The 27,717-nt window shown below is 39.2% G+C and overlaps 2 protein-coding genes and 1 long non-coding RNA gene across 4 annotated transcripts; 2 read left to right on the plus strand and 1 right to left on the minus strand.

Moving 5' to 3' along the window:
• The first annotated feature begins 3,450 nt into the window (after nt 1–3,450).
• Nucleotides 3,451–14,650, plus strand: LOC112569157. Its single transcript, XM_025246876.1, has 8 exons — nt 3,451–3,605; nt 5,206–5,288; nt 6,897–8,557; nt 10,010–10,162; nt 10,429–10,686; nt 13,012–13,133; nt 13,930–14,026; nt 14,485–14,650. Exons 1-8 carry the CDS (start codon nt 3,603–3,605, stop codon nt 14,643–14,645), a joined length of 2,538 nt encoding a protein of 845 aa, XP_025102661.1. The 5' UTR covers nt 3,451–3,602; the 3' UTR covers nt 14,646–14,650.
• Nucleotides 13,964–18,430, minus strand: LOC112569169. 2 transcript variants are annotated; one of them, XR_003100319.1, is made up of 4 exons: nt 17,765–18,430; nt 17,387–17,473; nt 16,851–16,932; nt 13,964–14,075 (listed from the first exon to the last, which is right to left on the minus strand). It is a non-coding gene; the product is annotated as an uncharacterized LOC112569169 (long non-coding RNA). The 2 variants fall into 2 exon arrangements; XR_003100320.1 differs by lacking the exon at nt 13,964–14,075 and adding an exon at nt 14,900–15,370.
• Nucleotides 18,431–24,574: 6,144 nt separating this feature from the next.
• On the plus strand, nt 24,575–27,403 carry LOC112567517 (ficolin-2-like). The gene is made up of 5 exons (XM_025244212.1): nt 24,575–24,670; nt 25,275–25,396; nt 25,762–25,858; nt 26,321–26,485; nt 26,923–27,403. The coding sequence occupies exons 2-5, from the start codon at nt 25,370–25,372 to the stop codon at nt 27,165–27,167; spliced, it is 534 nt and encodes a 177-aa protein (XP_025099997.1). The 5' UTR covers nt 24,575–24,670; nt 25,275–25,369; the 3' UTR covers nt 27,168–27,403.
• The last annotated feature ends 314 nt before the right edge of the window (nt 27,404–27,717 follow it).

A 27,717-nucleotide genomic window follows, 5' to 3' on the forward strand; every position in this document is an offset into this window, starting at 1 on the left:
ATCAAGTGCTAATTCAATGACTAACGTACATGCAATTAAATTTACACATATTGGGACATACAGGCAAGTGACTTTACATGTGAATGTGCAGAAACCAGCAAACTAAAGGTCAGTCATCCCCTGACCTTCTCAGGTGAGAAGCAAACACGGAGCCAGCTTGACATGAGGTGGAGCCCATCTCCTGTAGAGAGCATCGGTTGTCGCTGTCGTGTCTGCTGTTTGCACAACTAACTTTTTAAAAAGTGCAAACATGGCTGCTGTTGTTTGTGGAGGTAAAGGGAAGAAAGCAGAAGTAAAGCGAGCCAGCGGTGGTGTCCCTTTCACCTATATAGCCATCTAGTCCATCCCTCCTCTCCGCAGTTTTGTCACACTTTCATACAAACAATCTGGAACAAGGCTTAATAAGAAAAAATCCATAAAACACATAATAGTAGTATCAATATAAGAAATAATAAATGATAAATCTGAAGTAAAAATTATTATTTCTACAGTGTTTATCATGATCAATTCGAAACAACAAAGGCAAAAAAATAAGTAACAGTTGCAGAGTCAACTTCATTTATAATACACCCTCAATACAGATTTATAGTCAACATTTACAATGCAATATAAGTTGCTCTTATCAGCGTGTACAGTGTTTGGCGGGTATGTTGATTTTATTATCTCAAGATGAAAGGTCCATGCTTCTCGTCGCACCATTTAGCTTTCCTAAGACAATTCTCGCCTGTTGTAGTGTCTTTCACTGACTCCATCAAAAGCAGTTTCTAGGTTGCATCCAAGTCATCATTAACGCCACGAATAATAGTAACCAGCTATGCAGTATCAGTAACATCTGTACTAAGCCTCAACCCTAAAGAGAATATCAGACAAATTGTTTACAAATATCCATCAGCTGTTGCACAAAAATCCTGCTCCATGTGTTGTAGTCGGCGCGATGTTCTCCTAGACAAGCTTACATTCTCAAAGTCCTTGTTCTCTGGACACACGAGTTCGACCACATCAAACATGCTTTTCTTGAGGAACTCGCTGTCCGTGAACGCCCTCTTGTCTTTTGCAACATTATCTGCCACATTCAAACTCTCTTTGTTAGCCGCCTGCTGGGTTTTGCTCTCTTTGGCAAAAATATTTCGTTTCTTCATCAACTGCTCAACCAACTAATCATCTTTACTGCCACTTAGTCTTCAGATAGTTCACTGCAATATCCTGGGTGTTTGGAAAAATGTCATTTTGTCTACAAATTAAACATACAGTTTTATCTTCAGCATCTGTGAACAATATTGTCTAATCGTTGAATATTCGACAATCACTATCCACCTTTGTTACTGATGCTAGAATAAATGTCGGGTTTGAACATTGAATAAATATTCCTTGTAAATACGTCCTTATATATCTATTGTACAAAAAAAAACAACAACACAAGACCTCAACTTCTATTTGGAAAAAGCACTACACAACTCATAACTTAAGCTTCTAGGACATGCGGTAGTTTGTCTCGTTTATGTTGCTTTATTTGTCACTCTTTTCTTTATTCTGGTGTTTGTTTGTTTTCATGCTTTTTTTCTGATATAAATTGTGTTTGTATGTGTTATATTTAGGTTATGTGTCTGTCTTTCTTTGTGTAGTTATAGTTCGTTCGCAGAGAGCATGTAACTGGTAAATCGTAAATAATGTGCTGCATCAATTCATTATTATAATTTTTATTTTTATTCTTATATTATAATTATTATTGTTTTATTATTATTCTTTTATTATTCTATTATTATTCTTTTATCATCATCATCATCATCATCATTATTATTATTAATTTTTTACAACAAGAGTAATCGCGCTTAAAATTTAATTTTGTAATATGAAAAACTTTCTTTAGTTGGCTTTACTTTAAAAGCTGTGCAGTAGTGTTTACCTGATTTTAGGTTTGTGTAATCGTGAAAAGTGTGGAAGAGATAACATCAGTTATTTTTTGTGGTTTCAGGTGCTTAACATATACACAACAATGATGTTACCATTGATACCTATTTTTATGCCCTCTCAACTTTAAGCAAATGAAAACAAAAGGTATGTCAAGAGTTGAATAAAGGCAATGCACAAATAAAATGTATTTCCTGTTTTGATTTTATTATGTTACTGGTCTAGCTGACAACTTTCTTCTTCTTGTTCTTCTTGTTCATCTTGTTGTTCCTCTTGATGTTGTTATTCTTTTTTTTCTTTTTATTCTTTCTTTTTTCTTCTTTCTTCTGTCTTGTCCTTCTCTTCCCCCTTCTCTTTCTCCTTCTCCCCTTTTTCCTCCTCCTTCCACAACTCATTTTGCGACACTCTATATGTCACAACTGTTTGCAGCGCAACCGTTGGAATTTTCTGCCCAATATTTTTCTTCCTCTTTATTCACATTAACTCAATACAGATGTCAAATCAATCGTGGGGAAGCTGGTATCAAACTTCTGTGTGCGCAAATTACAATTTGGTAAACGTTGTTTTCTCTGTATTTACAAAAACAATCGTTGGGGACACAACACTCGTTATCTCTTACTCTCTTTAAATAGAGACGTGTGTACAAGATCTACGATCGCACGCGCGTGCTCGTGTATGCGTATGCATGCACATGAACACACATAAACAATACAGGAATCTTGAAGATTTTAATGCTTGGATAGGGACCGTCCGGCAAACGAAGTCATCCGTTCTGTGGGGCCACGTTGACGGTAGAAGGAACTCAAAATTTTATTAAATATTCTAATCATTACTTAGTAAATGTGTATAGAGTGAGTCAGCATAATAAGTGAGGGAAATATTGACCGATACGCAAGTAAGGTTCACTGCGGAACAAACAGAACACAGACGATCACGTGACGGGAGAGACACGTATGCTTTTAGTTGGTTGCCTGTGTCACGTGACTCAATGTCTGTGACGAAATGTTCGTCAAGGTATGGTCTGCGCATGCGCATAAAGACTGTCATTACCGCTGTGTATATCGTCTTGACCGTAACACGAGGTGAGGTCGACAGTTCACATACGTGTGGTCATCAGGTGTCGCTGGCAGTGAAGTCAATGGACAAGGGCTAAATGAGTGTTAACGAGACGAGACACAAACACGATTATAAAGTCTATCGTCTGCACAATAAAACAAGGTGCGGACAATATAAACTTTTGAATTTGTCTGTCCTGGTTATGGGTACACAACCCTTAAATTACTCTTTACTAATCCATAATCTTATCAATTTATATCATTAGTGCCTCTAAAAGACGGAGATACGTCAAAGAAAAAAAAGTTTTTTTTATGTGAGCTGCTTCAAATATTGTACGATTTGTGATGTGGTCTGTGTTCTTCTTAATCGTAATTCGAAGGGGAACAATATTAGATGCCACATCTGTAATTGCAAGAAAATGAAGTTCATCAACAGGTGTTGGCATCATCTGCTGCTAACAGAGCTTTAATTTCTAATTATCTACAGCAATAAAAATAAAATGGATCTCAGGTCGGTTTCCAGCGCTCGCCCATCACGTGCAGTAAATGACTCATTGGCTGAAGGCTCGGTACAAATGGTATTTAAGAAAGTGAGTCCCGACGATCACCTGTGTAAGACTGTGGCGCCTCCTACGACATATGGTGAGTTGACAGGTGAACATGTTCAGAAATGTTAAGAAATTAAATCAGCAGACGTGATGGCTGTTACTATGTACAACCTAAGGTATGTTTACTGTTTGTTTAACAGATGAGGAAAGGGGAGCGAATGTCAACTGTCAAAGTCACACAACTCTCAACACCTACATGAGTACGAGTGCGATATCTTTAATGTCATAGCCATTTTGACATGGGGGGATATAAACATAGTGGTTACACAATGCAGCATAGAAGGAAAATAATTTACAATATCATCTGTACTAACCTGTTCAGATCCTGTCATTGTATTGAGGTCTCCTCACGAAATTAAGTAGAATTCATCTTTATCTACATACTGCGATACATTTTCCTCTAATAGATGAATACCATCTTTTATATCTAATGAATTGTAAAAAGGTCTGCCCATGGTATCAGGATAACATCTTTGTCAGAGTTCATTAATTCTTTATCAATTTTCAGTGTAATTATACTGGTTGAATCAAATCTTGCTTCCTTTATACATTGTGACCAACAGCATTTTACCATAAGAAGAACCCCACCTGAACTTCGGCCCTGCTTAGACAATTTGCTTGCAGGGGCATAAATCTTAATGTATTCTGGCATGATGCTAGGAGTATCTATACTTCTCTCCCTGTGCGTCTTTGTTAGACAAATAAAGTCAAATGAAGTGATATAATCTACAAACGAGTTGTCTCCCAGTTTACTGAGTAAGCCCTCTACATTATAGTTAACAAAGTCAACCGCCTTGCCTGACGGCCACTTTGTTCCTATTTCCACTTGGGTTGTGATCTTGTTGCACTATCTGAGATGTTCTTATCATTTATATAAGTGTCCAGAGAGCCTTGTTTCTTCCCCTTTTCGCTTGCTCCTCCTGCTTCAATGATCAAATTTCCGACTTAAGACTCCATTCGTCGTGAAGGGTCAGAAAGGTAGAGTTGTATACATGAAAAAGCAACCCCTACAGAAAGCACTCTACCTCATTTGTAGCAAAATTTCATAGCCGACCCGGTGTTAGTTTTAGGAAACAGGGTACAACTTACATCCAGTGCTTCTAGAACATGCTTTGTGTGATCTTTGGTTTATGTTCGTGTTTATTGATGTTCCTCTCTTCCTGGTGTTGCTGAAATATTTTAAACTGTTTCCCTATGCATTGTGTTCATCATGTGTCTGTCTTACTTCATGCATGAGCCTTTCTCTTCTAAAGTGCATTGAGCCTTCTGATAAGTAAGAGAATGAGATACGTGTGTTCACTTCTTTTCTTGTTTTTCGTCGTTTTCTTTATATTACCGGTTTTGTTGTTGCTATTATTATTATTATCATCATCATCATCATCATCATCATCATCATCATCATCATCATCATCATCATCATCATCATCATCATCATCATTAGTAGTAGTAGTAATATAGCATTACTAACAGCTGTATGTATTTCAACTTTGCTATTGTCATATTAAGTTTGTGTACTCTAGTAACTTCACAAAACACACATTATGTTTACAAGACATGAAGCCTGTGTTTATTCAGTAGAGAAAAAAATCGTACAAGAATATTTAATATACTTCTGTCTACTATTTTGTTTACAGGTGGTTAACATGTTCACAATAATTATTTTATCCTTCATACTTCTTTCTACGGCCTCTTGTCTTGAAGCCCTGAATAGAGGAAGGTATGTCATGTGTGTCAATGGTGGTCATAGTAAACACAAATATGTTGTCTGACATGCTGATAATGTGTTACTGGTGTAGCTGAATGTTGTATACAGCACATTGAACTTGTAGGTTACGGGGTCAGGATACATCCACTACATACTGTTACACGTGATCATTACAAGATATATTTTAAAGCCTAATTTTACGATAGAGTATTATATTTCTACAGTTTCCAAATCGCACACATTGTAAGTAGAAAGTAGACTAAAGTAGAAATATTTCGTAACAATACCACTACCAAAAATTTAATACATAATCTATTACATGTTATGTAAACATTTCTATATAGTGTTTAACTTAAATATATTCTTCGATTTTTATAGTCTACTAACTACAGTGATACCTCGGTTCTCGAACGCCTTGACTTTCGACCAAATCGGTATTCGACCAGGAAATTCGAGAAAATTTTGTCTTAGAATCCGAACAAATATTTGGAACTCGAACATCCGAACGTCCGAGATGAGCCGAGTTGAGCCGAACGGCGTTCATTGGGCCCAGCTCGCCTTGCTTGCGTCATCAGTGTGAGTGCAGAGAGAGAGAGAGTCACGTTTTTGTGGAGAGAGTCATGAAATGTGTGCAAAATGGGCAGAAATCGCAAATTTTGTTGAACAACATCACCCTGATAAAGTGGTAGCAAATAGAGCAGTTAACATTTTTAATGACAATGCTATGTCCACTTTCCGCAAAATTTTGCAAAGGAGAAAAAAACAGCAAAGAAATCAGACAAGCAACTGCAGAGCAAGATTCTGATTCTCCTCAGCAAAAGATACAGAGAACAGAAACACCTGAAGAGCAGTTACCCTCTGTTTTTATTGAAGAGGACTCCCCTTCAAAACAATAACCATCCCCCTTCCCTCCTCCCTCCACATTCATTCCCTCCTGCCATAAAGTTTGGTACAGGTACAGTAAATGAAACACAATTTACTGTACTGTACAGTACATTTTTTTTTGCTTTAATACACTTTTATTTCTTATTTCTTGTTGAGACTCATGTTTTTCTATATATTATATACAAATTAGGCCAGTAAATAGGCATTTTCTGGGGCTTGGAACGAATTAATCCAGTTTCCATTATTGCCTATGGGTTTCATTGCTTCGGTTCTCGAACAATTTGGTTCTCGACCGTCCTCCCGGAACGAATTATGTTCGAGAACCGAGGTATCACTGTATTCGCCTTTTTTATTCACTTTAAATCAATAGATTGATTATATACTTCTAGTTACTAGTCTGGTGTATATCGCTTTTTTATCACTGCTGCGGACCATTGAATTCTAAAAGAACAAACAATGAAATGTGTTAATTTCTAAAAAAAGAAAATTAGCACGGATTCAAATTAGCTGCTACATTACATCAACAACACTTCGATTCCTTTTAACACACGCACACACAGGCTAGGGCACACAAACACAACTATTTTTCAATTTTCATATCTCTTGCAAAGATGTTTACCATCTCAGATTGTCAAGCACTCATAGACATAAAGTCTGACAGACAGTCTCTATACACCTTATCATGTCATTGTCACTGACACTCTGATGACAGTCGATGATGAACTCTTCCTGCAGTGTCCCCAAAGCACAAGTCATGCTACAGTTACAAGGCATGGACTACTCGCTGTTCGGCTACAACAGTCTCAAGGGATGCCCTCTGACCTCAGGACGTGACCCAGGCTTTACTCTCCCCATCTTTTCTGGTGAGTTTCACGTGACCCCAGACTTTCGCTATAGCGTGCCACGTGGCGTGCTTCTGTCCCACGATGTGTCATGTGACACGTCGTTTACGTCGAAGGTGGTGGAGACGCCGTACGACCTGACCACGCTGCTGACTGGCACCGCGCGACTCGGTGCTGATAAGTGGGGGCCTCCCTTCTCGGCCAGCAAACACTTTCACAAACTGTCCGCGCAACTCACACAACACGTCTTGGTCGTTTCCACAGCTGTCTGCAGTTTGTACGACCTGACACTTCTGCTCTCGGAACCGCCATCTTTTCATCAGTCGTTTGTGGACTGGATGATTCAACTCAACAACACTGATGACGACGACAAGTACCTTGAGTTCCTTGACACCTACGGCACACACTTCGTGTCACGGGCCCGCTTTGGGGCTTCCATAACGGTCATATACAAGATGGACGATCACGTTTATCGGCTTCTAACAGAGGATCACGTGACGTCAGCTGCCAGCTATTCTGCTCATGCGCTTTTTGGTCACACCCAGACCTTGACCTCTGATCAGCAAAAAGCAATAGCAGAGTTTCGAAATCATGAGACAACAACGTTTGCTGTCGGTGTTCCTCTACCTGATGGCGGTAACAGCGCGACGTGGTTGACAGCAGCGAAAGATAACCCCTCTGTCATCGACTATGACTTGACCTCGGTGGAGGTTCTCTTTACAGACACCTTCATGGGTGTCGCAAGTCCTACAGGGGGTTATGGCATTGACCACGACAGGATCAAGAAGACCATCATGGCTGTCAAGACCAAATACTGTCGGACTTTAAAGAGGAAAGACCTGTTAGTTGACTGTAGAGATACCGGTAGGACACTGCTTTCTACAAAGTTGATTGGTAACACGAAATATGGAGCTGCCGAGTCCGCTGTCCAGTGTCTTGAGGAATGTTATCAACTTGCAGGCTGCGTGGCTGTGAGTTTTTGTCCTTTGTGTACGAGGGACAACAGAGGCAGCAAGTGTCAAGTGTTTAGTGCTGGCGACATCCACAGGGCAGTCACCGACCGTCAGTGGCAGACGATCATGTTAGTTGACAAACTGGAGACATTTGTAAAGCTGCACAACACCACGGTTGTTGTCAACTCTAGTTCTCTGTCTGACGTCCCTCCTGTCAACTCTAGTTCTCTGTCTGAAGTCCCTCCTGTCACCTCCGTACAGGACTGCTACCCATCTTGTATTCAAGATACCCAGTGTGTGGCCTTCACCTTAACTGACACTTCAGGTTCATTAATTAAATGCACGCGCCACACAGACTCACTTCTGTCCTTGACACAGAGAACAGGTGTCAGCGTGTACTTCGTCTCCCCGCTGGTCAAAAGAATTATCACAAGTGGACAGACGAGAGGCCTTGCTCCCTCCTCCATGCTGAACGACTGGTACAAGGCCGCCTGTGTCATCGACGACGAGTGTCGTCAGGAAAACTCTATGTGCTTTCTAAACAGGTGCCGCTGTCGACCTGGGTTCTTCTTCTCAACACGTGACTACACGTGCTCTGAGAGTGAGTATTAACGGGTACTGATAACAACTTCACTTTTAAAACATAACTATTTTTGCAACACTAACAGTTTTTTTTAATAATAATTTTTTTTTTTTTTTTGGTGATTCAGAAACATAAAATGTTACAGAAGCATTAATCAAAAAGAAAGATAAAAACAGAAACCGCATTTACTCATTTTTCTGTTGTTGTTTATGTTTTACTAATCATTTTTTATTTATTTTTTATAATTTATACCTATTTAGTCTTTTGTTTTCTTCAAATAACTATCTTCGTTTTATCATACTGAAGTTTTGTTTTGTTTGTTTGTTTTTTATGCCGTTTTAGCAACTGTGGCTATATCACGGCAAAAAGTTGTAGCTTTAAAGGTTTTGGAATAAAAGCTTCCTTATTCTTATAAACATGATATATTTTTAAAGGCCAACATAAATAGTAACAAAAATGTAAAAAACGGTGGGTAAAGCATTAAAAGGGGTGTTGAAGCCTAAAAAGGTTACTATCACACCGAAAACAAAACAAACTATCAGGATATAAAAATTTTAAATTTGATGGTAGCACCCTATCCTTTTTTAACAAGGAAAAGATTTCTGTCCATAGGACGGACTTAAATAAGATTTTTTGTAAAAAAATTGACGAGTAGTCTAAAGCTTCGGACAGATAATCAAAAAGTCTATAACAGTAAAATTGTCCCTGCACCAGGGACAGACAGGTGGCGGTTCACCTCGTAAGAGTGTCCTTGCGTGGCATAGGTGTGTCCTGTCTTGTAAGAACTACCTCCTCCCGTCTCGTAGGGCGGCAAGGTAGGCAAAGGAAAGGCAGGGAAGGGTGGCATAGAACTTGTTTTGGCCCAGAGTGTCCCAGTGGCGTTGCCATAAGGACTGAATGTAGGCCGGAAATAAAGATTTGATGTCTGATGAAATAAATGATTGAAGTTTACCATGGGGCTGACTTTCAGCCTTGGCAGCCTGGTCTGCTCAAACATTGCCTGGGATACCCGCATGGCCAGGAGCCCAAATAAAAAAACGAACAATTTTCAACTAACTTCATGAATAATGTGTTAAAAATCTCTGTAATGGAACCTTCACCGTCTACCTTGTACCGATACGAGTAAGGTCTTCTTGAGAGTACCATGGGTGAAACAGTCGCTTCTGGAAATATAAAAAAAACTATAAACAGCATGAAATGGACATAGCAGGCTGCCAGTGACACCCAGTATCAGCAGCATAGCATCATAGGTCATCAGCTGGTGCTAATCAAATGTTAATTAACAAACAAGTCAAGGCTCAGATAAAATCAATAAGAAGGAAAGAACTTTTATATATTTAGAATAGCACAAAGATGTATGTGTGTATGAGTGCTGCTCACAACATTCTGTAGAAGGAAGCTGAACACTACAGTTGTATTTAAAGAGCGAGTTGTGTGTAAGTAGTAACTGAGAACAATGATGTGTATCAGCATGTAGTCCAGCTCACCTGCACAACACCTTCATGGAGTATCCTGAGAGCGGACTGAGGGGACACAATATGGTGGCACGGGATGGAGTCAGTTTGCAGACGTGCAGCGACCTGTGTGTCAGCAACAGAAGTTGTCTGTCCTTTGACTTCAGAGGTTTGTATGGCTTTGTTTGGTCCTAAGTTTACAAAATATACTGTTAAGCTTGGGTATTATTTTGATTTATATAGTGTTTTCATTTATGACTTTTACATTTCAATATAAATTCTACGAGACCTTCGTTCATATATGATGCATTGGTGAATGTTTATTTCGCATTACTTAATTTGCAAACAGATTGTAGCTGTATATATATATATGCAGACAAGGGACATAACTGTCCACAACATTCATCAGCTTTAATATCTTTTACGTCTCAACAGGAGGGCGCTGTCTGCTTCATGACGTCACCGCACGTGACGCTCAGTCAGGGTGGTATCCTCACACCAGTACAGGGTGGACCCACTACCAGAGAAGCTGCCTGCAGTCTCCCGCCTCATACCCGGGACCAGAGTGGTACAACGCACCCTGCAACAGCCGCGCCGAATGTCCTGAGCCTAACAGTCGGTGTGTGTCGGGTAGATGTTTGTGTACTGACGGCTTTGTTTACTTGGAAACTGACTCCTCGTGTCATGCTCCAGGTAAGTTAGAGCACACAGACTTTATTTGCTGCGCTACTTTATAAGCTTTTATTTACGCATAATCAACTTCTTTGCTTCTACTCTTTCTCTGGCTCTGCTCGAGAGCACAACCTCAAAATTCTCGGTCCTATTCACCATCAATGTCTCCATATTTGTGTGGGAGAATTCCGCGCCACGCCTGTACAAATTTTGTTTGCGGAGCCTCAGTTTCTCACCGTCGTCTGAAATTCGTGCTTTCCTATGTCTGTCCTGTAAAAGCTCATCCCGGAAACCCTGTGTACCCTTCTGCTTATGGACCTCAGGACAAGCTGGTCATTAAGTCCTCGCCTAGTTATTGTCCCTTAATCCTAGCGCCTGCTCCAAACGAAAACTACAGCGTAGAGTCAGCATGGCTACAAATAAAACTTAACAATACAGCTCCTCTGCTTGTAGCATTTATTTACAGAAACCCTGACATACTAGCCGAACGGACGGACCACTTTAGCTCCATGCTAGATGATCTGCTCCTTGAATCGAAAGAATAGATGCTGCTAGTGGACTTCAACATCGACCTTCTGACGCCGAATAAACAATGGATTGAGAGGATCAGCCTATTGAACCTTACCCAACTAGTTACCATCCCAACAAGACCTCTAATAACACTAGAACCTCTATAAAACTGAATATTGCCATTTCTAGATGAAACCCTATTTAATGAAGTCTGAAATACTCAAGGAGCATGCTATGGGTCAGCCTCCCTCTCCATTTGAACTCCTAGAACTGCTTTCGACGCCGTCTTTTGAAATTCATTAAAGAAAATTTAATGAGGCCTCTAGAGATACCTCCAACTCCAGGAAACCTTGTAAATATATGATTTTCGTAACCATCATTTTTCTACATATTTACCTTCCACATTTTTCGATACCCTACCTGATGTTTATGCTAATTACTCTCCTAGCACTTAATTACTTCAGTTACTTTTATTTTTTTACTCCGTAAAGAAGCTAAAAGTAAAAAAGTATGTTCTTGCATAGTTCACCTCTTGTTAATAATCAAAGAGACGGGCTTAGTATAAAGGGAAACATTTCAACAAATTATGAATGTGGGTATAGCTGTATGAAAAACTAATCACACCTTCAAGTCGTTCGTTGTTTAAAGGAGTATCCAGAGTTCATAGGTTAGATGACCTAATGTTCCCCATTGTTTGAGGATATAGTGTACGTAGTGATCATTTTCTTCAACACATTCATCTAGAGGAGAGAGAGTGCGAGAACCGACAGAGTACAAATTCCAGGTGTTGATGAGCATTTCTCACCTGAACATTATTTCCCGCCGGTATGTCAGCCTCCCCTCTACACTGACACAAACACTTTGTATTGGCACAAAATGGCCATTAAAAAAAACAACAACAATCGTAGAAGATGGTTTTGCAAATGCAAAATATTCGCCTAAGAATTATCCTTAGTGATACTGAGGGTGCGCTTGCAAAAAATATGTCATCCATGACGAGATGTACCCCACTGCTGTACTGTCAGTTAATTCAACTGTAACTACTGTCCTGGTGTGTTAGTGCTAATGATTACTGCACTCTTAGTTAAAGGGACACTCAAGGCTTGTGATAAGGCTGTGCGACGGTCAAACGTTTGAAAACTATATTTAGTTACAATTACACTGCACGAGGTAGATACAGGAAAAATAAAGAATTCGTTTCTCACTTAATTACCACTTATTACCACTATTTCCGTTGTCGATGTTTTTAAAAATTGAAAAAACTCCAGTGAAATCGACCCTTGTGTCCTTCCGCCGAGTAACCACGATAGCTTCCCGAGACGGTCAAGCAGAGGAGTCTCCTTATGACGTCAGTCTCTTATTACGTCACACTCACAGGAAGTGTCTGTAGCATTGCGAAGATTTGACGTCATTTTACTCTATGACGCACTCTGTGTGTAATGCTGTAAGGCTCTGTCTGTCGGAAACTGATGACAAGACAATTTTAATCTTTTCCATCTTTTCGTGGCAGTCGGGTGCAGCACATTCTCGATGCATGGTTCTCACTATGGAAACAACGCGTCATAGGGTCACGTGACGCAGAACGAGACTTCGTGGAAGAAAAAAACGAGTCCGGTGTAATTTCTCTTATTAAACACAACATTCTACTATAAACCTTCAACGTTTTCCACACGAACACACATATAAATAGACGAGATTCAAATTTATCCTACTCTTTAAGCGAGTCTAAGCAGTTTAATTTTGCCTGTAGTATCCCTTTAACTGTAATGTGATGCAATGAGACAATATTTTGATGGAAATGATGCTTTAATGGAAAACTGTTTTAATGGCAAACAGAGTCATGTCGGGCCTGGCAGACAACAGGAGGCAAGTCAGGTGTCTACTCCATTGAACCGCCAGAAACCAGAGAGAAACTGAGAGTGTGGTGTGACATGGACTCTGGAGATGGTGGCTGGCTGGTATGTCTTTGTGTTTGCCAGTGTGTGATGTATGCTCGTTAATGTGTTAATCATATGCTAATGTTTGTCAGTAAACTCTTAGACAGTAGATGCGTTTCATGTGAATGTATTAAATGTTTTCCAGGTTTGATCTCGACGTCTTTAGTGATGCTCCTCATAATTTTATATTTTAATTTCTTTGCTGGCACCTGCCCTGATTATTTCTTTTAGCTGGTTTTCCTTACGTCCAAGTCAGACAACTCCGCCCCTCGTCTGATCATCGACTTCTTACTCTTCCTGTCATCAGACCAACAACATATGGCCACAGGTGGTTTAGTTACTGTGCAGTGAAACAATGGAACTCACTTCCTTTCCATACCTGCCTCCTACACACTATTGAATCCTTTACTTTTGCATTCAAGATGCACCTCTTCCGTAAACACTACTCATAACACCCTATCCCATAATGCTAGTCCTTTGTCACACCCTTCCCTGCTTGTCTTTTTTTGCTGTATCATGATAATCTCAAATCTTCTTGTTTGTTTCTTCATTGCGTTTTCTGCATTTGATTGTATTCTTCGTTAGTCCCGTTGTTTTTTGCTTACAATGACGAATGTCCTCAAGAAAGCGTGGTCAAACTTTCATCTCAGTCAGTGAGTATCGTGAAATGTTCATAAATTTAATCACAACTACTGGGTCTCCTTATACATCACAGCTGGTGGAATAGACGTTTGGCAGGCACGTGACGTTGTGGGTGTAGACAACTAGCAGACAGAGTTCACGTTTCCAAGGTAACGACCTTGTCTGTCACGGTCAGGTGTTCCAGAGACGCCGTGACGGCTCCGTTGACTTCTACAGGAACTGGACACAGTATGAACAGGGCTTTGGTGACATCAGCGGGGAGTTCTGGCTGGGTGAGATTTCTGTTTAATCTTTCTCTCACTGTCTTCCTCGTGTTTCCTTCTAAATCGAACTATAAGAATGTCTGGTTGATTATAATGGAGCAAACAAGTTTCTGCTTTAAATTTTATTAGAAATGTTTACATAACACAGTTTGTTTCTAGCTCTACTTTTTACGTCCAGAATGAAATACTTATTAATTTTAAAGTATTGCAAAACCAAAACAAAACATATTTTTAAATACTGTTGTAGATGACAAAAGAAAGCTGAAGTAAAGACACTATTATGTCGTTAGTCGTGTTTTGTTGAAATATAAACTTACACATTAAGCAATAATCCAGTCTGTAAAATGAAATATAGATGTACAAGAAACCTTCTCATCTCTCCTCTTTTCTGAACATTCTGATTCAAAATTTGTCAGATAGTATGATGTTTTGTCACTTATCGTCTAAGCTTTGATGCCATACTTTAGGTTTATCAAGGCTTCACACCCTGACCAAAGGGAGACCCACCCGACTGCGTGTAGACCTCGGCGAGAAGAACGGACATCGTCACTACGCTGAGTACTCGACATTCAGGGTGGACGGTCCTGAGACAAACTACAACACTGACCGTGGCCTTCTACTCGGGTAACGCGGGTACGTATGTCTGGTAAACAATATTCAAATGTCACGGCGATACTGCTTGACTGTTTGTTGTTTTACAGTTTGTGTGTACAACAGCCAGCTATGAAAATGATGTGTTAATAAACGTTTGAGTGAACTCTTATGTTGTCTTTCAGCACAGTTCTCAAGACAGTTATAAAGTCCTTTCAAACCACTTTGTTCAGACCATGATGGTTTGAGCTGTGTTGGTTTAATTTTCATTGTACTGGCATACTCAGTTAATACAATGCACAACCATTGATGGCCGACATCAAGAAATCAGCTGATAGAATGTATTGCACGAGATTAGCGACATAAACAGCAACATGCACTTTCTACTTTTATTTTCTGTGATTTTTTTTCTATCTCTTGTTTTCATTTGTGTGCTATTGAAGTCGGGAACTTTTGCGTGATTAATTCAATGAGAACTTGTATTTCTTTATTGGAAGCTTAAAATTAATGTCTTTTATGGTGTGTATGTGTTCGTGTGTTTACAGGTGACAGCTTGGAGTATCACAAAAACCAGAGTTTTTCAACCTATGACCGAGACAATGACAAGCACTCTAGTGGCAACTGTGCCGCTGATCGTCACGCCGCCTGGTGGTACAAGTCGTGTAACTACTGTAACCTCAACGGCCGATACAAGGCTGACGGGGCCCTGGGTAGTGACGGCATCGTCTGGCATCACACCCACAGTGACTTGAGGAGCTTCACCTTCAGCGAGATGAAAGTACAACCAGTGTAACACACGTCTTATTTTATTGATAAAGTTAACACATTGATTGTTTGTAGAGATGTAATGAACTGCTGTGATTTATAAGAGCTTACACATTTTATGGTAGTGTAACACGGCATCAAGAGTATAATTGTCAACTGTTTTTTTTTAAATAATAAATAAGTTATTATTATATGAGATATTGCTCCTCATAATTTTCGTTCTGATGAGAATTATATAAGACAAAATTTGCATTGTATGAACAATAACTTAAAATAAAAGTTTAGTTGATATCATGTTGTAAAGCTTACTCTATCTTTTCGTCGATGTAGTAAAGCGAAATTGTAGTCTCTGCCAGACCTAAGACCACTCTACAGTTTCTTGCAAACAGTGAATTGGTATTTTCATTAAAGTAATAAATTAATTAGTAGTTTTGTTGGTATGTGTTTGCACATTTGACTGCACGAAATAACATCAATATACTGTCCCTGTACACGTAGTCGTCTGAACATTTGTTCTCTCTTTTACTTCACACAAACAAGACAACTAACTCTGTCTTTTTGACAGCCTGTGTGCATTTCATTATAATAACTAAACTTATTTAGAGTAACTAACAAAAATACGCGATAAATATAGAAAATGATTTCTCAGACATACATCAGTCTTTCCTATGTGGTATCATTACTTTTTAGTATTTCTTATTTTAGCTACAGTTCTAAAACAGGGTTACTTCTCACTGAGGCATTATATTGCACTGATCCGCGAAAATACATATATATATATATACTGCAAAGATTATGTTAAAATCTGTGGTTTCATCACGGTGCAAACAATTAACGTATTGTTGTCAAGAAGACATGAACTCACCCGGTGTTTAAATATCACAAACAACCGATCACAATGACAACAGATCACGTGGGATTAGACCACAGGAACGTCATCACAGTAGGTGTCTAGCAAAGGGAGGTAACACGTTAATGCGCCTGTCACCATGAGAGTGAGTTCGTATCTCTCTCTCTCTCAACTTTGTTTATCGATACAAACTATTGCAAAAACAACAGAGAAAGGATATTGAAGAAAAAATACATGATACATTGAATTGTAGATAGACCTCTGCTTGTAAGAGTACGTGTACACTCTAGGACTAGTCTCTTTGACCTCCCATTAGTTGAAAACAAGGAGGGTGATCCAGCCTTCTTTTTAGTGTCTACAGGCAGTCGGGTGGGTCTCGCTTTGGTCAGGGTGTGAAGCTCTGACTTATAACGTACGGCTTTACACGACATCAAGCAGAGATAAGTTTTAAGATAAAGTTTACACCTAAATGTAAACTATTTCTGTATATATGCACTGCTGTGTTACACTCTTCTGATTTATATATATATATATGATCTATTTCAGTGATTTGGTGATTGGACATGTATTTAGTGTTGTAACTAGGTGTGGTCGAATTCTTGTTACAACTGGCCAGCACACACTAACCTTTGCAATCTGTCAGAAGACAAGGAGACTCACAAAGGAAGAATAAGAAGAATCGCATCATTTGCATGCACCTGTCACATACCTGTAACATAGTGAAGTGCAAGTTTCATGGTTCATTCGTGTATATTATTTATTTGTGATATTAATAGAATAAGAAAAGCGTTACTACTTGTATTTAAAAAAAGCCTACAAAATAAAGAAAAAACGGACAATTGTTAACGGGAGAAACAGACTCTAATACAAGCGATATTCAAACGCTGAAGACAGAACTAAGTTAATGTGTCTGGCATGCATGAACATAAAAAAAGAATAAGGAACAAAAGACCAGTGTCAGAAAGTGACACCGAGAAGAAGTCAACAAAGGTATTTAGAAAAGACAGGCTTTTATAGAGGCGTAAAGAAAGGTAATAAATAAGAGCGTTCAGTTGATTAGTAATATCACGTGGTTGGTGTGTAGTTATACTCATGGTACTCACATACACGAGGGGACTTACTAATAACCTAATAATGCTAATAAACCTAAGCTTACAAATTACCAGTCTCAGGACTCATCAGGTTTACATTTGAGAGCACATGCAGCAAAACATTTAGCTTTATTCAACAGGTCCAGAGACAGTGTCAACCTGTATGTAAAGAACGATTGTTGATAAGACTGTAACCTGGCTGAATGTGATCATATGTGACATTCCTTCCTTCCACACAATAGCAGTGGCAAGCTTATAAACTCAGGTTTTTACCCGTTGCTGTCCCTCTTACAGAAAACACCAAGCGTGGATGTGACATGATAAAGACTAGAGAGAAATGTTTTATAAGCTTTGTATCAATACTAACTCAACCACTTGCTCAAGCAAGGTAATGCATGTATAAGAACTATGGAAACATAATTAAGGTAATGAAACAAATGATGTTCATACCATCTATACAGCTATGTGACAGTATATACAAATCATGCAATGTTATCTTCACAAACTCTCAGGATGTCGTGGTTGTAGGACCATGGACGTGTATCCACTGCTGAATTTTAATTTGTTGAACCCGAGTTCCACGAGCTGTGTCTTGATACCGCAGGATCATCCAGTTGAACACGCATGGGCGCGTAATTGTTCACACTTTAGTCGCTCCGATACTCTTTAGTCGACAAACATTTTGTTTCTGCCCAGTTTCACGGATATACTTTTACAGAGTAACTCAAATCACTTTACAAATATTCTCTGCGGCAGATAATTCTTAAAGTTCAGCTCAGTAGTCAAATCTTCTAAAAGACCTGTAGTAATACACCTTTTTAAGGATAACATCTCCAAGCGCCCGAGCAGACAAATACAAAGTAAAATCAGACTGAAAGCTTTAACATACTCAAAACATCTGTGTAGTCGTTCAGAAAAAAGGGATGCTCCTACAACTTCCTGTTATTTGTTCATAATTTAGTTTTCTTTGTCGGCATCAAGTCACACACTCCACAATCCACAACAGTTTTATCAGCTGTCTTGCTACTCTCAAAACACTGGGAAGCATGAGTGTTTTCTCGAGACCAAATGTGTAACAGTTCCTGATATACTCATCAGCAAGCAGAATACACTCACTCGGCCATTAGAGACGACTGATTCTTATCTATGACGTCATTTTCTGCTTCAAGTGACGTATAACAAATGACGCACACATGACGTCAGCCACAATACGCCATTGTACAGGACACAGTACAGACCACAGCTCACTACATAGAGTGTAATATATTACATTATATATATATAGTATACACACACATCTACAGAATAATAGCTGTGACAACAACTTACTACATGCAGTGTAGAATATTACACTATATATATATACATACACACACATACAGAATAATAGCTGTGACAACAACTTACTACATGGAGTGTAGAATATTACACTATATATATAGATACACACATCTACAGACTAATAGCTGTGACAACAACTTACTACATGGAGTGTAGAATATGTACAATTACTATATATAGACACTATATATATAGATACACACATCTACAGAATAATAGCTGTGACAACAACTTACTACATGGAGTGTTAAACTCTTTTGTCGCTACAAGGGAACAGACAACAGTTGTGACAATTTAGAATTACTCTAGTCCATTTCTTACAGTGATAATATGTGTATGTTCCTGGCCTTTTTTTCCCTACTAACTGCAGTTTGTGTGTCTGTGTGTGTGTTCACGCGCGTGTTTGTGTGTCTGTGTGTGTGTTTGCCGACAACTGTGCCGCCTGATGGGCAATGTCACTTCTGTCACCTCAACGGTGATACAAGGCGCACAATGCACCTCTAGGTCTGGCTGACGTCATCAACAGGTATGACAACCATAGTGACTATTGGAGCTTGACATTCAGCCAGATGACAGTGCAGCCAGTGTAACACCGCCTTGTCTCCTGTACTCTCACTGCTTACACCCTCAGTCTCCTGTACTCTCACTGCTTACACCCTCAGTCTCCTGTACTCTCACTGCTTACACACTCAGTCTACTGTACTCTCACTGCTTACACCCTCAGTCTCCTGTACTCTCACTGCGTACATCCACAGTCTCCTGTACTCTCACTGCTTACATCCACAGTCTCCTGTACTCTCACTGCTTACATCCATAGTCGATACTGTGCACCAACGTGTCCAAACGATCATTAATAAACAAAGCTCAGTATTGATTACTAACGACTGTAATCTAAGTGTTGCCTTCTGTAATTTGACAGTTTGGTCTAACGATGATGCTAATGATTGTCTGATATTCAAATAATTTTATATTTATTTTTCAGATTTGCTTTTGGCTTGGCTAAGGCTTATAAAAATCATAAATAATATTGTTGGTAGTCATTTACATATTTAACCCCTTGTGATTAGCACAGATATCTCTAATTGCTGATACCTAGTGGTAAATGTGACTGTTTACATTTTTTGTGGAGCGAAAATGGCTCTTGAAGATCTGTCAGTGTTTTAATTTTATACAAACTTTTTAAATTATAATTCAGTTACAGGTTAAGATAGGAAAAAGCGTACTATTTCAAGTGTGCTACCGCTAAATATTCTGGAGGTGAATAGCACAATGTCCAACGACCATGTGACCTAACACCCAGCCTCACCTTTCAGAGTGAGGATTCAGTCCAAAATATTCACACATTGTTATGACTAATGATTGGTGCCACAAAGGTGAAAATTTTCACAGCGTTTAATACAGTTTAACATAATTTATATATACATTTAAAATAATGATAGTTATCACAACAAGGGAGGTAATAACAACTATACCTTTCTTATTAGTTAACGAATTATCTCCCTTTCATCGTTTTGCCAAGATGCTCCATATTTTTTTTAATTTCCTCATTCAGATCACGTGCTGATCAATGACCAACGTACATGCAGTTAATTTTACACATATGAGGACATACAGGCAAGTGACTATACATGCCAATGTGCAGAAACCAGCAAACTAAAGGTCAGTCATCCCCTGACCTTCTCAGGTGAGAAGCGAACACGGAGCCAGCTTGACCTGAGGGTGGAGCCCATCTCCTGTAGAGAGAGACACAGGAATCGTCAGGGAGCGTCGGTTGTCGCTGTCGTGTCTGCTGTTTGTGCGACTAACTTTTTAAAAAATTATGTGGTTTGTTTTTCTCTTTTTAGACATTTGTGTAATAGATGGGTACGACATCCTTTTTACCGTAATCATTATTAAATGTAAACATTACAAGAGGCAATAGAGAGTAGGCATGTATGTTTTCGTAATCCCATGTAATAAAATGTGTTAATGAATATTAACATTACAGCATATAGAGCTCCGCTAGTGCAGTGGTCGAAACACTCGACTAGAACCACAGCAGCCAGAAACTCAGGGTTCACATCTCGTCTAGGGACACTCTCTGTACGTGACACCTGTCGGCAGGGCTGGGCGTAAAGGCTTTTCTTCTGGTCCACATTTGTACGCTCTCTCCCCATAGTGTGAAATAACCTCAAGACGGAAGCACTTTTCCTGTAAATAAACCAGAAACTAACGAATTCACCGCGCTTAGGGGCCATAAAAGTTATTTCTATGAAAATTATATTCTCCCTTATATTATTTATCTTAAAGAAAACAAACAAACAAGGAAACAGTGGGGCGGTTCTACCAGGAGGCGAAGTAGGCAACAATGATCGATTAGAGAAAATCTATACAACACATAATAATAGTATTCATAGAAGAAATAATAAATATTAACTCTGAAGTTTAAAGTATAATATCTATATCGTTTATTATGATAAAGTCAAAACCACAAAGGCATTCAAACAAATAACAACAGAGTCAATTAAAATACATAATACACCCTCAATGCAGCCTTAGAGTTAATATTTACAATACATTACAAGCTGCTCTTATTAGCGTGTACAGGTTGTGCAGGTATGTTGATTTTATTAACCAAAGATAAAAAAATCCATTCTTCTCGATGCACCCTTCCCCTTACTAAGATAATTCTCTCCCTTTGTGGTGTTTTACTGGCTCTATCAAAAGCAGTTTTCAAGTCATCATTAACGCCAACGAATAATAAAAAGCACCTGTGCAGTATCAATAACATCTGTACTATCATCCAACTCAAATGAATATCAATCGCGTGCGTGCGTGTATGGATGTGCGTGCACACCAACGCTCAGTCAGTACAGGGACATCAATGACTTGAATGCAGCGATGGGGACCGTCCAGCCCGGGAAGTCATTCGTTCTGTGAGGCAAAGGTACCGCGGGAGGAACACGAAATTCATATATCTTGTATTCATGACTAAGCAAACGTGTATTGAGTCATCATAATAAGTGAGAGGAGAGACACGTATGCTTTTAGTTGGCTGTCTGTGTCACGTGACTCAATGTCTGTGACGGAATGATCGTCAAGGTATGGTCTGCGCATGCGCATAAAGACTGTCGTTACCGCTCTGTATATCGTCTTGACCGTAACACGAGCTGAGGTCGACAGTTCACATACGTGTGGTCATCAGGTGTCGCTGGCAGTGAAGTCAATGGACAAGGGCTAAATGAGTGTTAACGAGACGAGACACAAACACGATTATAAAGTCTATCGTCTGCACAAAAAACAAGGTGCGGACAACAATTCACATACGTATGTCGATCAGGTTTCTCTGGCAGTGAAGAAACTGCACAAGGACTAAATGAGCTTTGTCCATTTTCTTTGCCGTCAGCAAAACCTGATCGTCATACGTAGGTCAACCGTCGTCCACAATTTGTTTTATTGTCCAGATCATAGACACACCTATAACTCTTACAATCTTTTTCTCTGTTGCAGCCCCTTTCTAGGTCTTCATGATTAAAAAACAAAAAAAAAGCAAAAAACAATTTATTAAAACGGCCATTAGTATTCCCTGACTATATACAAATATCGACCACTCTTGTAACATGTCTGGTCAGCCATTCACAACACAACACAAGGAAAACTTTTAGATTCGCCTGTCCTGGACATGGAAGCAAGACCCTCAAAGTACTCTATACTTATCAGTGATCTTTTCAATTTCTATCAGTAGTGCCTTTCAAGGACGGCAATAAGCCAAAGAAAAAAAAAGTTGCACGTGAGCTGCTTCAAATATTGTACGATTTGTGATGTGGACTTTGTCCTTTTCAATCGTTATTCGAAGGGGAACAATATTAGATGCCATATCTATAATTGCAAGAAAATGAAGTTCATCAACAGATGTTTACATCATCTGCTGCTAACAAATCATTTAATTTCTAATTATCTACAGCAATCAAAAAAAAATCGATCTCAGATCGGTTTCCAGCGCTCGCCCATCACGTGCAGTAAATGACTCATTGGCTGAAGGCTCTGTACAATGGTATTTAAGAAAGTGAGTCCCGACTATCACCTGTGTGAGACTGTGGCGCCTCCTACGACATATGGTGAGTTGACAGGTGAACATGTTAAGAAATGTTAAGAGTAAACAATTTGAACTTTAATTTTATTCTATTAATAGCTTGTGCACACTAGCAACTACACAAACAGCAAATTACTTTGACAAGACTTGGAGCCTGTGTTTAATTAAAAGAAATAAAATCATAGAAGAATGTTTAACTCATTTCTGTCTTCCATTATTGGTACAGGTGGTTAACAACATTGACGACAATGATTTTACTCTTCATAGTTCTTTCTGTGGCTTCCTGTCTTCAAGCCCAGACGAGAGGAAGGTATGTCCTGTGTGTCAAGGGTGGTCAAAGTAAACACAAATATGTTGCTGACATGCTGATAATGTGTTTCTGGTGTAGCTGAATGTTGTGTACAGCACTTTGAACTTGTAGGTTAGGGCGTCTGGATACATCCACTACATACTGTTACACGTCATCATTGTAAGAAACATTTGAAAGATTATTTTTATGATATATATATATATGTTTCCTTTAAATAAACTGTTTTATTTATATTCTAGTAAATAATTGTCTTTCATAGATCCCTCTCTCCGCGTAGTTGTGGGTCGTGTGTGCTACGAGGGTAGTGTGGTACAACACCTGGGGTTGTGGGTAAACCATGGAGGTGTGTAGGTGGCCTGCTGTCTGTCTGCCGAGACCAACGCTTAGCCACTTGCGTAGTTCTCCGCTGTTAGTCTCGGCGAGCCTGAACAAAGAATGTGACTAAACCGGAAGCTATGTACACGCGTGCCTCGTTTTAGCAGTTAATCTTAAATGTGAATAAACTCGAAGCTTTGTACATGTATGCCTCGTTTTACTTGCTAACTGAACACAAATTATTTGTCCAGTATAATAAGTTCGTGCTGAAATGAATTAAAAATACAGAAGGGAGAAAAATCCTGGTTTATCCAGGATTACTTTTAACGTTAATTACTTCCCTTTGTCAGCTGAAAGCGTGAACCAATCAGGTGTTTTGTTATGTTATAAATAGTTGACCATGCGCCATTTGTGCAGTAGTTGAAGGATACTCAAGTTCACATGGATTTTTATTCAAATGCAAATTACAAAAAGTAGTAATACTAAAACAATAATGTCTATTCTAATAAAATACATGTGTTCTTGCATTAAATGTTTAAATATAAAGTAGAAATACTTTTCTTAAGACAATTTCAAAATTTTTTGACATTTTTTTGGATTTTTGATCTATACCACACTGCTACAATATTTTCTCTGTTGTTTAGTAGAAGATAAAAAAAAAAAACGTATTATTGTTATAAATCACACCATGTAATACTTTTTAGGAAAACTCAATCGATAAGTACAAGGAGGTTGTCTTTATTATAAGTTGTTCTTTTCAAATATTCAAAAGAATTCGATGGCTGGCTTTTCAGCCCAAAGTCAGGCGCAGCGAAAGAGATATAGCTCGTTTCGATCATTCTAGTTGCTTGTCAGGTGAATATTGCTTATTTTAAAATATCATTGCAGTGGACAATAACATTCTTAAATAACAAACAACAAAAAGTGTTAATTTCTAAATACAAAAAATGGAACCGATTCAAATCAACTGCTACTTTACTTCAGCAACTCTTGTTCGATCTCTTTCTTTTCACACACATATAAAAAAACCCAGACTAGAATACACAAACACAAATTCTTTTTTTTTATTGTTTAAATCTTTTTTAAAGATGCTCACGATCACAGTCTATCAAGCACTCACAGATATTTAGTGTGATAGTCTCATACAACTTATATCACTGTCACTGACACACTGATGACAGTCCATGATGAACTCTTCTTGCAGTGTCCGCAACAAACAAGTCATGCTACAGTTACTTGCCATGTCTACTCGCTGTTCGGCTTTACAACAGTCTCAAGGGATGCCCTCTGACCTCAGGACGTGAGCATGCTTTTACTGGTGAGTTTCACGTGACCCCAGACTTTCGCTATAGCGTGCCACGTGGCGTGCTTCTGTCCCACGATGTGTCATGTGACACGTCGTTTACGTCGAACGGTGGTGGAGACGCCGTACGACCTGACCACGCTGCTGACTGGCACCGCGCGACTCGGTGCTGATAAGTGGGGGCCTCCCTTCTCGGCCAGCCAACACTTTCACAAACTGTCCGCGCAACTCACACAACACGTCTTGGTCGTTTCCACAGCTGTCTGCAGTTTGTACGACCTGACACTTCTGCTCTCGGAACCGCCATCTTTTCATTTGTCGTTTGTGGACTGGATGATTAAACTCAACAACACTGATGACGAGGACATGTACCTTAAATTTATTGACACCTACGGCACATACTTTTGTCTCACGAGACTGTTTTCTTTATATATTACCAAAGGACTTGCAGAAAAAACCACATTATTTGTTAATAGACTTTCACCCCCACTGCTGTGCTACAGGTCAATTAAACTGTGACAATACCGGTGTTGTTTGCTGCGCTTTTAGCTGACTATAGTGCTATACAATGAGTAAACATTTTGATGAAATTAATATACAAACATTTGTACGGAAACAGATTCATGTGGAGACTGGAAGACAGCCGGAGGCAAGTCAGGTGTCTACTTTATTCAACTGGTAAAGTACAGAGAGAAACAGAGGGTTTGGTGTGACATGGACTCTGGCAGTGGTGGCTGGCTGGTATGTCTTTGTGTTTGTCAGTGTGTAACCTGCTAATTTCTTCAAAAAACTGTTCTTAATCGTTAGGCAGTAAGATATATTTTAGAGTAAGGGATCAAAGGTTGCAAGTGTACATCCGGGCTTGAAGTCTGCATGTTGTTAATGACTGTCCTGGTCATCTGTCCGTAACATGGATCCCAGGGACCAAATGTCTGTACAACATGTCACAACTTTCTTGTCGCACTCAGAATAAATCGCTGAACATTTTCACAACCATCTTTACTGTTCCCAGCCGCTAAATGACAAATGTTGACCAGGCACTAAACCATAAAGAAACGACAGAGTTCCTCTGTTTCCAAGGTAACAACCTTGTCTGTCACCGTCAGGTGTTCCAGAGACGCACTAACGGCTCCGTGGACTTCTACAGGAACTGGACACAGTATGAACAGGGCTTTGGTGACATCACCGGGGAGTTCTGGCTGGGTGAGATTTCTGTGTAATCTTTCTCTCACTATCTTGCTCGTGTTTTATCTTTAATCGACATATAAATATGTCTGGTGGATTATAAGGGACTAAGAAGGTTTCTGCTTTTTATGTTTTTAAAATATTCACATAATGCAGTTTTTCAATAGCTTTACTTGTTATATCCCGAAAAAAATAATACTTTTAACGAATTGCTCAAGCAAAAGAGGAAATATTTTTTTAATACTGTTTCAGATGACAAAGGAAAGCTTAAGTGAAGACACTTTTTTTCAAACTAGCTGTGCTGTCGTTAGTCGTGTTTTGTATCAATATAAACTTACACATTAAGCAATAGTCCAGTATTTAAAGATAAATGTACAATGAACCATCTGATTTCACCGCTTTTCTCAAAATTCTGAGTGAGGTTTGTAAGATAGTATGATGTTTTGACACTTATCGTCTTCACTTTGATCCATACTTTAGGTTTGTCAAAGCTTTACACCCTGACCAAAGGGAGACCCACCCGACTGCGTGTAGACCTCGGCGATGTGGATGGACATCGTCACTACGCTGAGTACTCGACATTCAGGGTGGACGGTCCTGAGACAAACTACACACTGACCGTGTCCGGCTACTCGGGTGACGCGGGTACGTGTGTCTGGTAAACAATATTCAAATGTAGCAGTAATACTGTTAACCATTTGTTATTTTACAGTTTGTGTGTACAATAACCAGCTATGGAAATGATGTGTTAATAAACGTTTGTGTCGACTCTTATGTTGTCTTTCAGCACAACTCTCATGACTACAACCACATAGACACAAATCAGTTGGTACAATGCACAACATTTGATGAGCGACATCAACTTAATCAGCTGATAAAATGAATTGCACGAGACTAGCGACATAAACAGCAGAATGCACATTCTACATTTATTTTCTGTGATTCTTTCTTTCTCTTGTTTTCATTTGTGTTCTTATCTAGTGGCTACTTTTGCTGAATTAAACCGAGGCGAAGTTTTTTTTTTTTTTTCCTTTTACATGGAACTTTATAACTAATTTTTTACTATGTGTGTGTGATTACAGGTGACAGCATGGAGTATCACAACAACCAGAGTTTTTCAACGTTTGACCGGGACAACGACAAGAACTCTGCCAACTGTGCCGCTCTCCGGAACGGCGCCTGGTGGTACAACTCGTGTCACTTCACCAACCTCAACAGCCGATACAAGGCTGACGGCGCTAAGGGTCCTGACGGCCTCAACTGGTTTCGCGCCCACAGTGACTGGAGGAGCTTCAACTTCAGCGAGATGAAAATGCAACCAGTGTAGCATCGCCTTGTCTCCTGTACTCTCACTGCTTACACCCTCAGTCTACTCTACACCACACGTGACACTCGTGATGTCACCTCAGTGCAGATGACTGGTCTCGCAATAGCTAAGAATATAAACTCAGTGCATCCTGTTGTCCCTTAGTTGTTTACATTGATGATGTTGCTAAAAGATTCTAATATACAAAGCTTAACACCTTTGATTTTTATTAATGAATTTAGCATATTAATTGCTCGTAAACATGTCATAAACTGTAGTGATATATAATAGTTTATACAACTTATGTTAGTGTCACACGGTGTCAAAAATATAACTGTTAACTGTTAGTTTCATTTTCAAATAATACAGAAACACTGATTGTATGGAAGACTGTTGCTCATTTTTTACTGACTGAGGACAGTAATACATGACACAATTTGCATTGTACGAAAAAGAATTAAAAACAGAATGATTGATTTGACAACAAGGGAGGTCATGACGTCTGTACTTTACTACTCTGTTCGTGAATTATCTCCCTTTGATCACTTTTCACAAGCTGCTATATTTCCTA

Source organism: Pomacea canaliculata, linkage group LG7, assembly GCF_003073045.1.
Source record: "Pomacea canaliculata isolate SZHN2017 linkage group LG7, ASM307304v1, whole genome shotgun sequence".
NCBI lineage: Eukaryota > Metazoa > Mollusca > Gastropoda > Architaenioglossa > Ampullariidae > Pomacea > Pomacea canaliculata.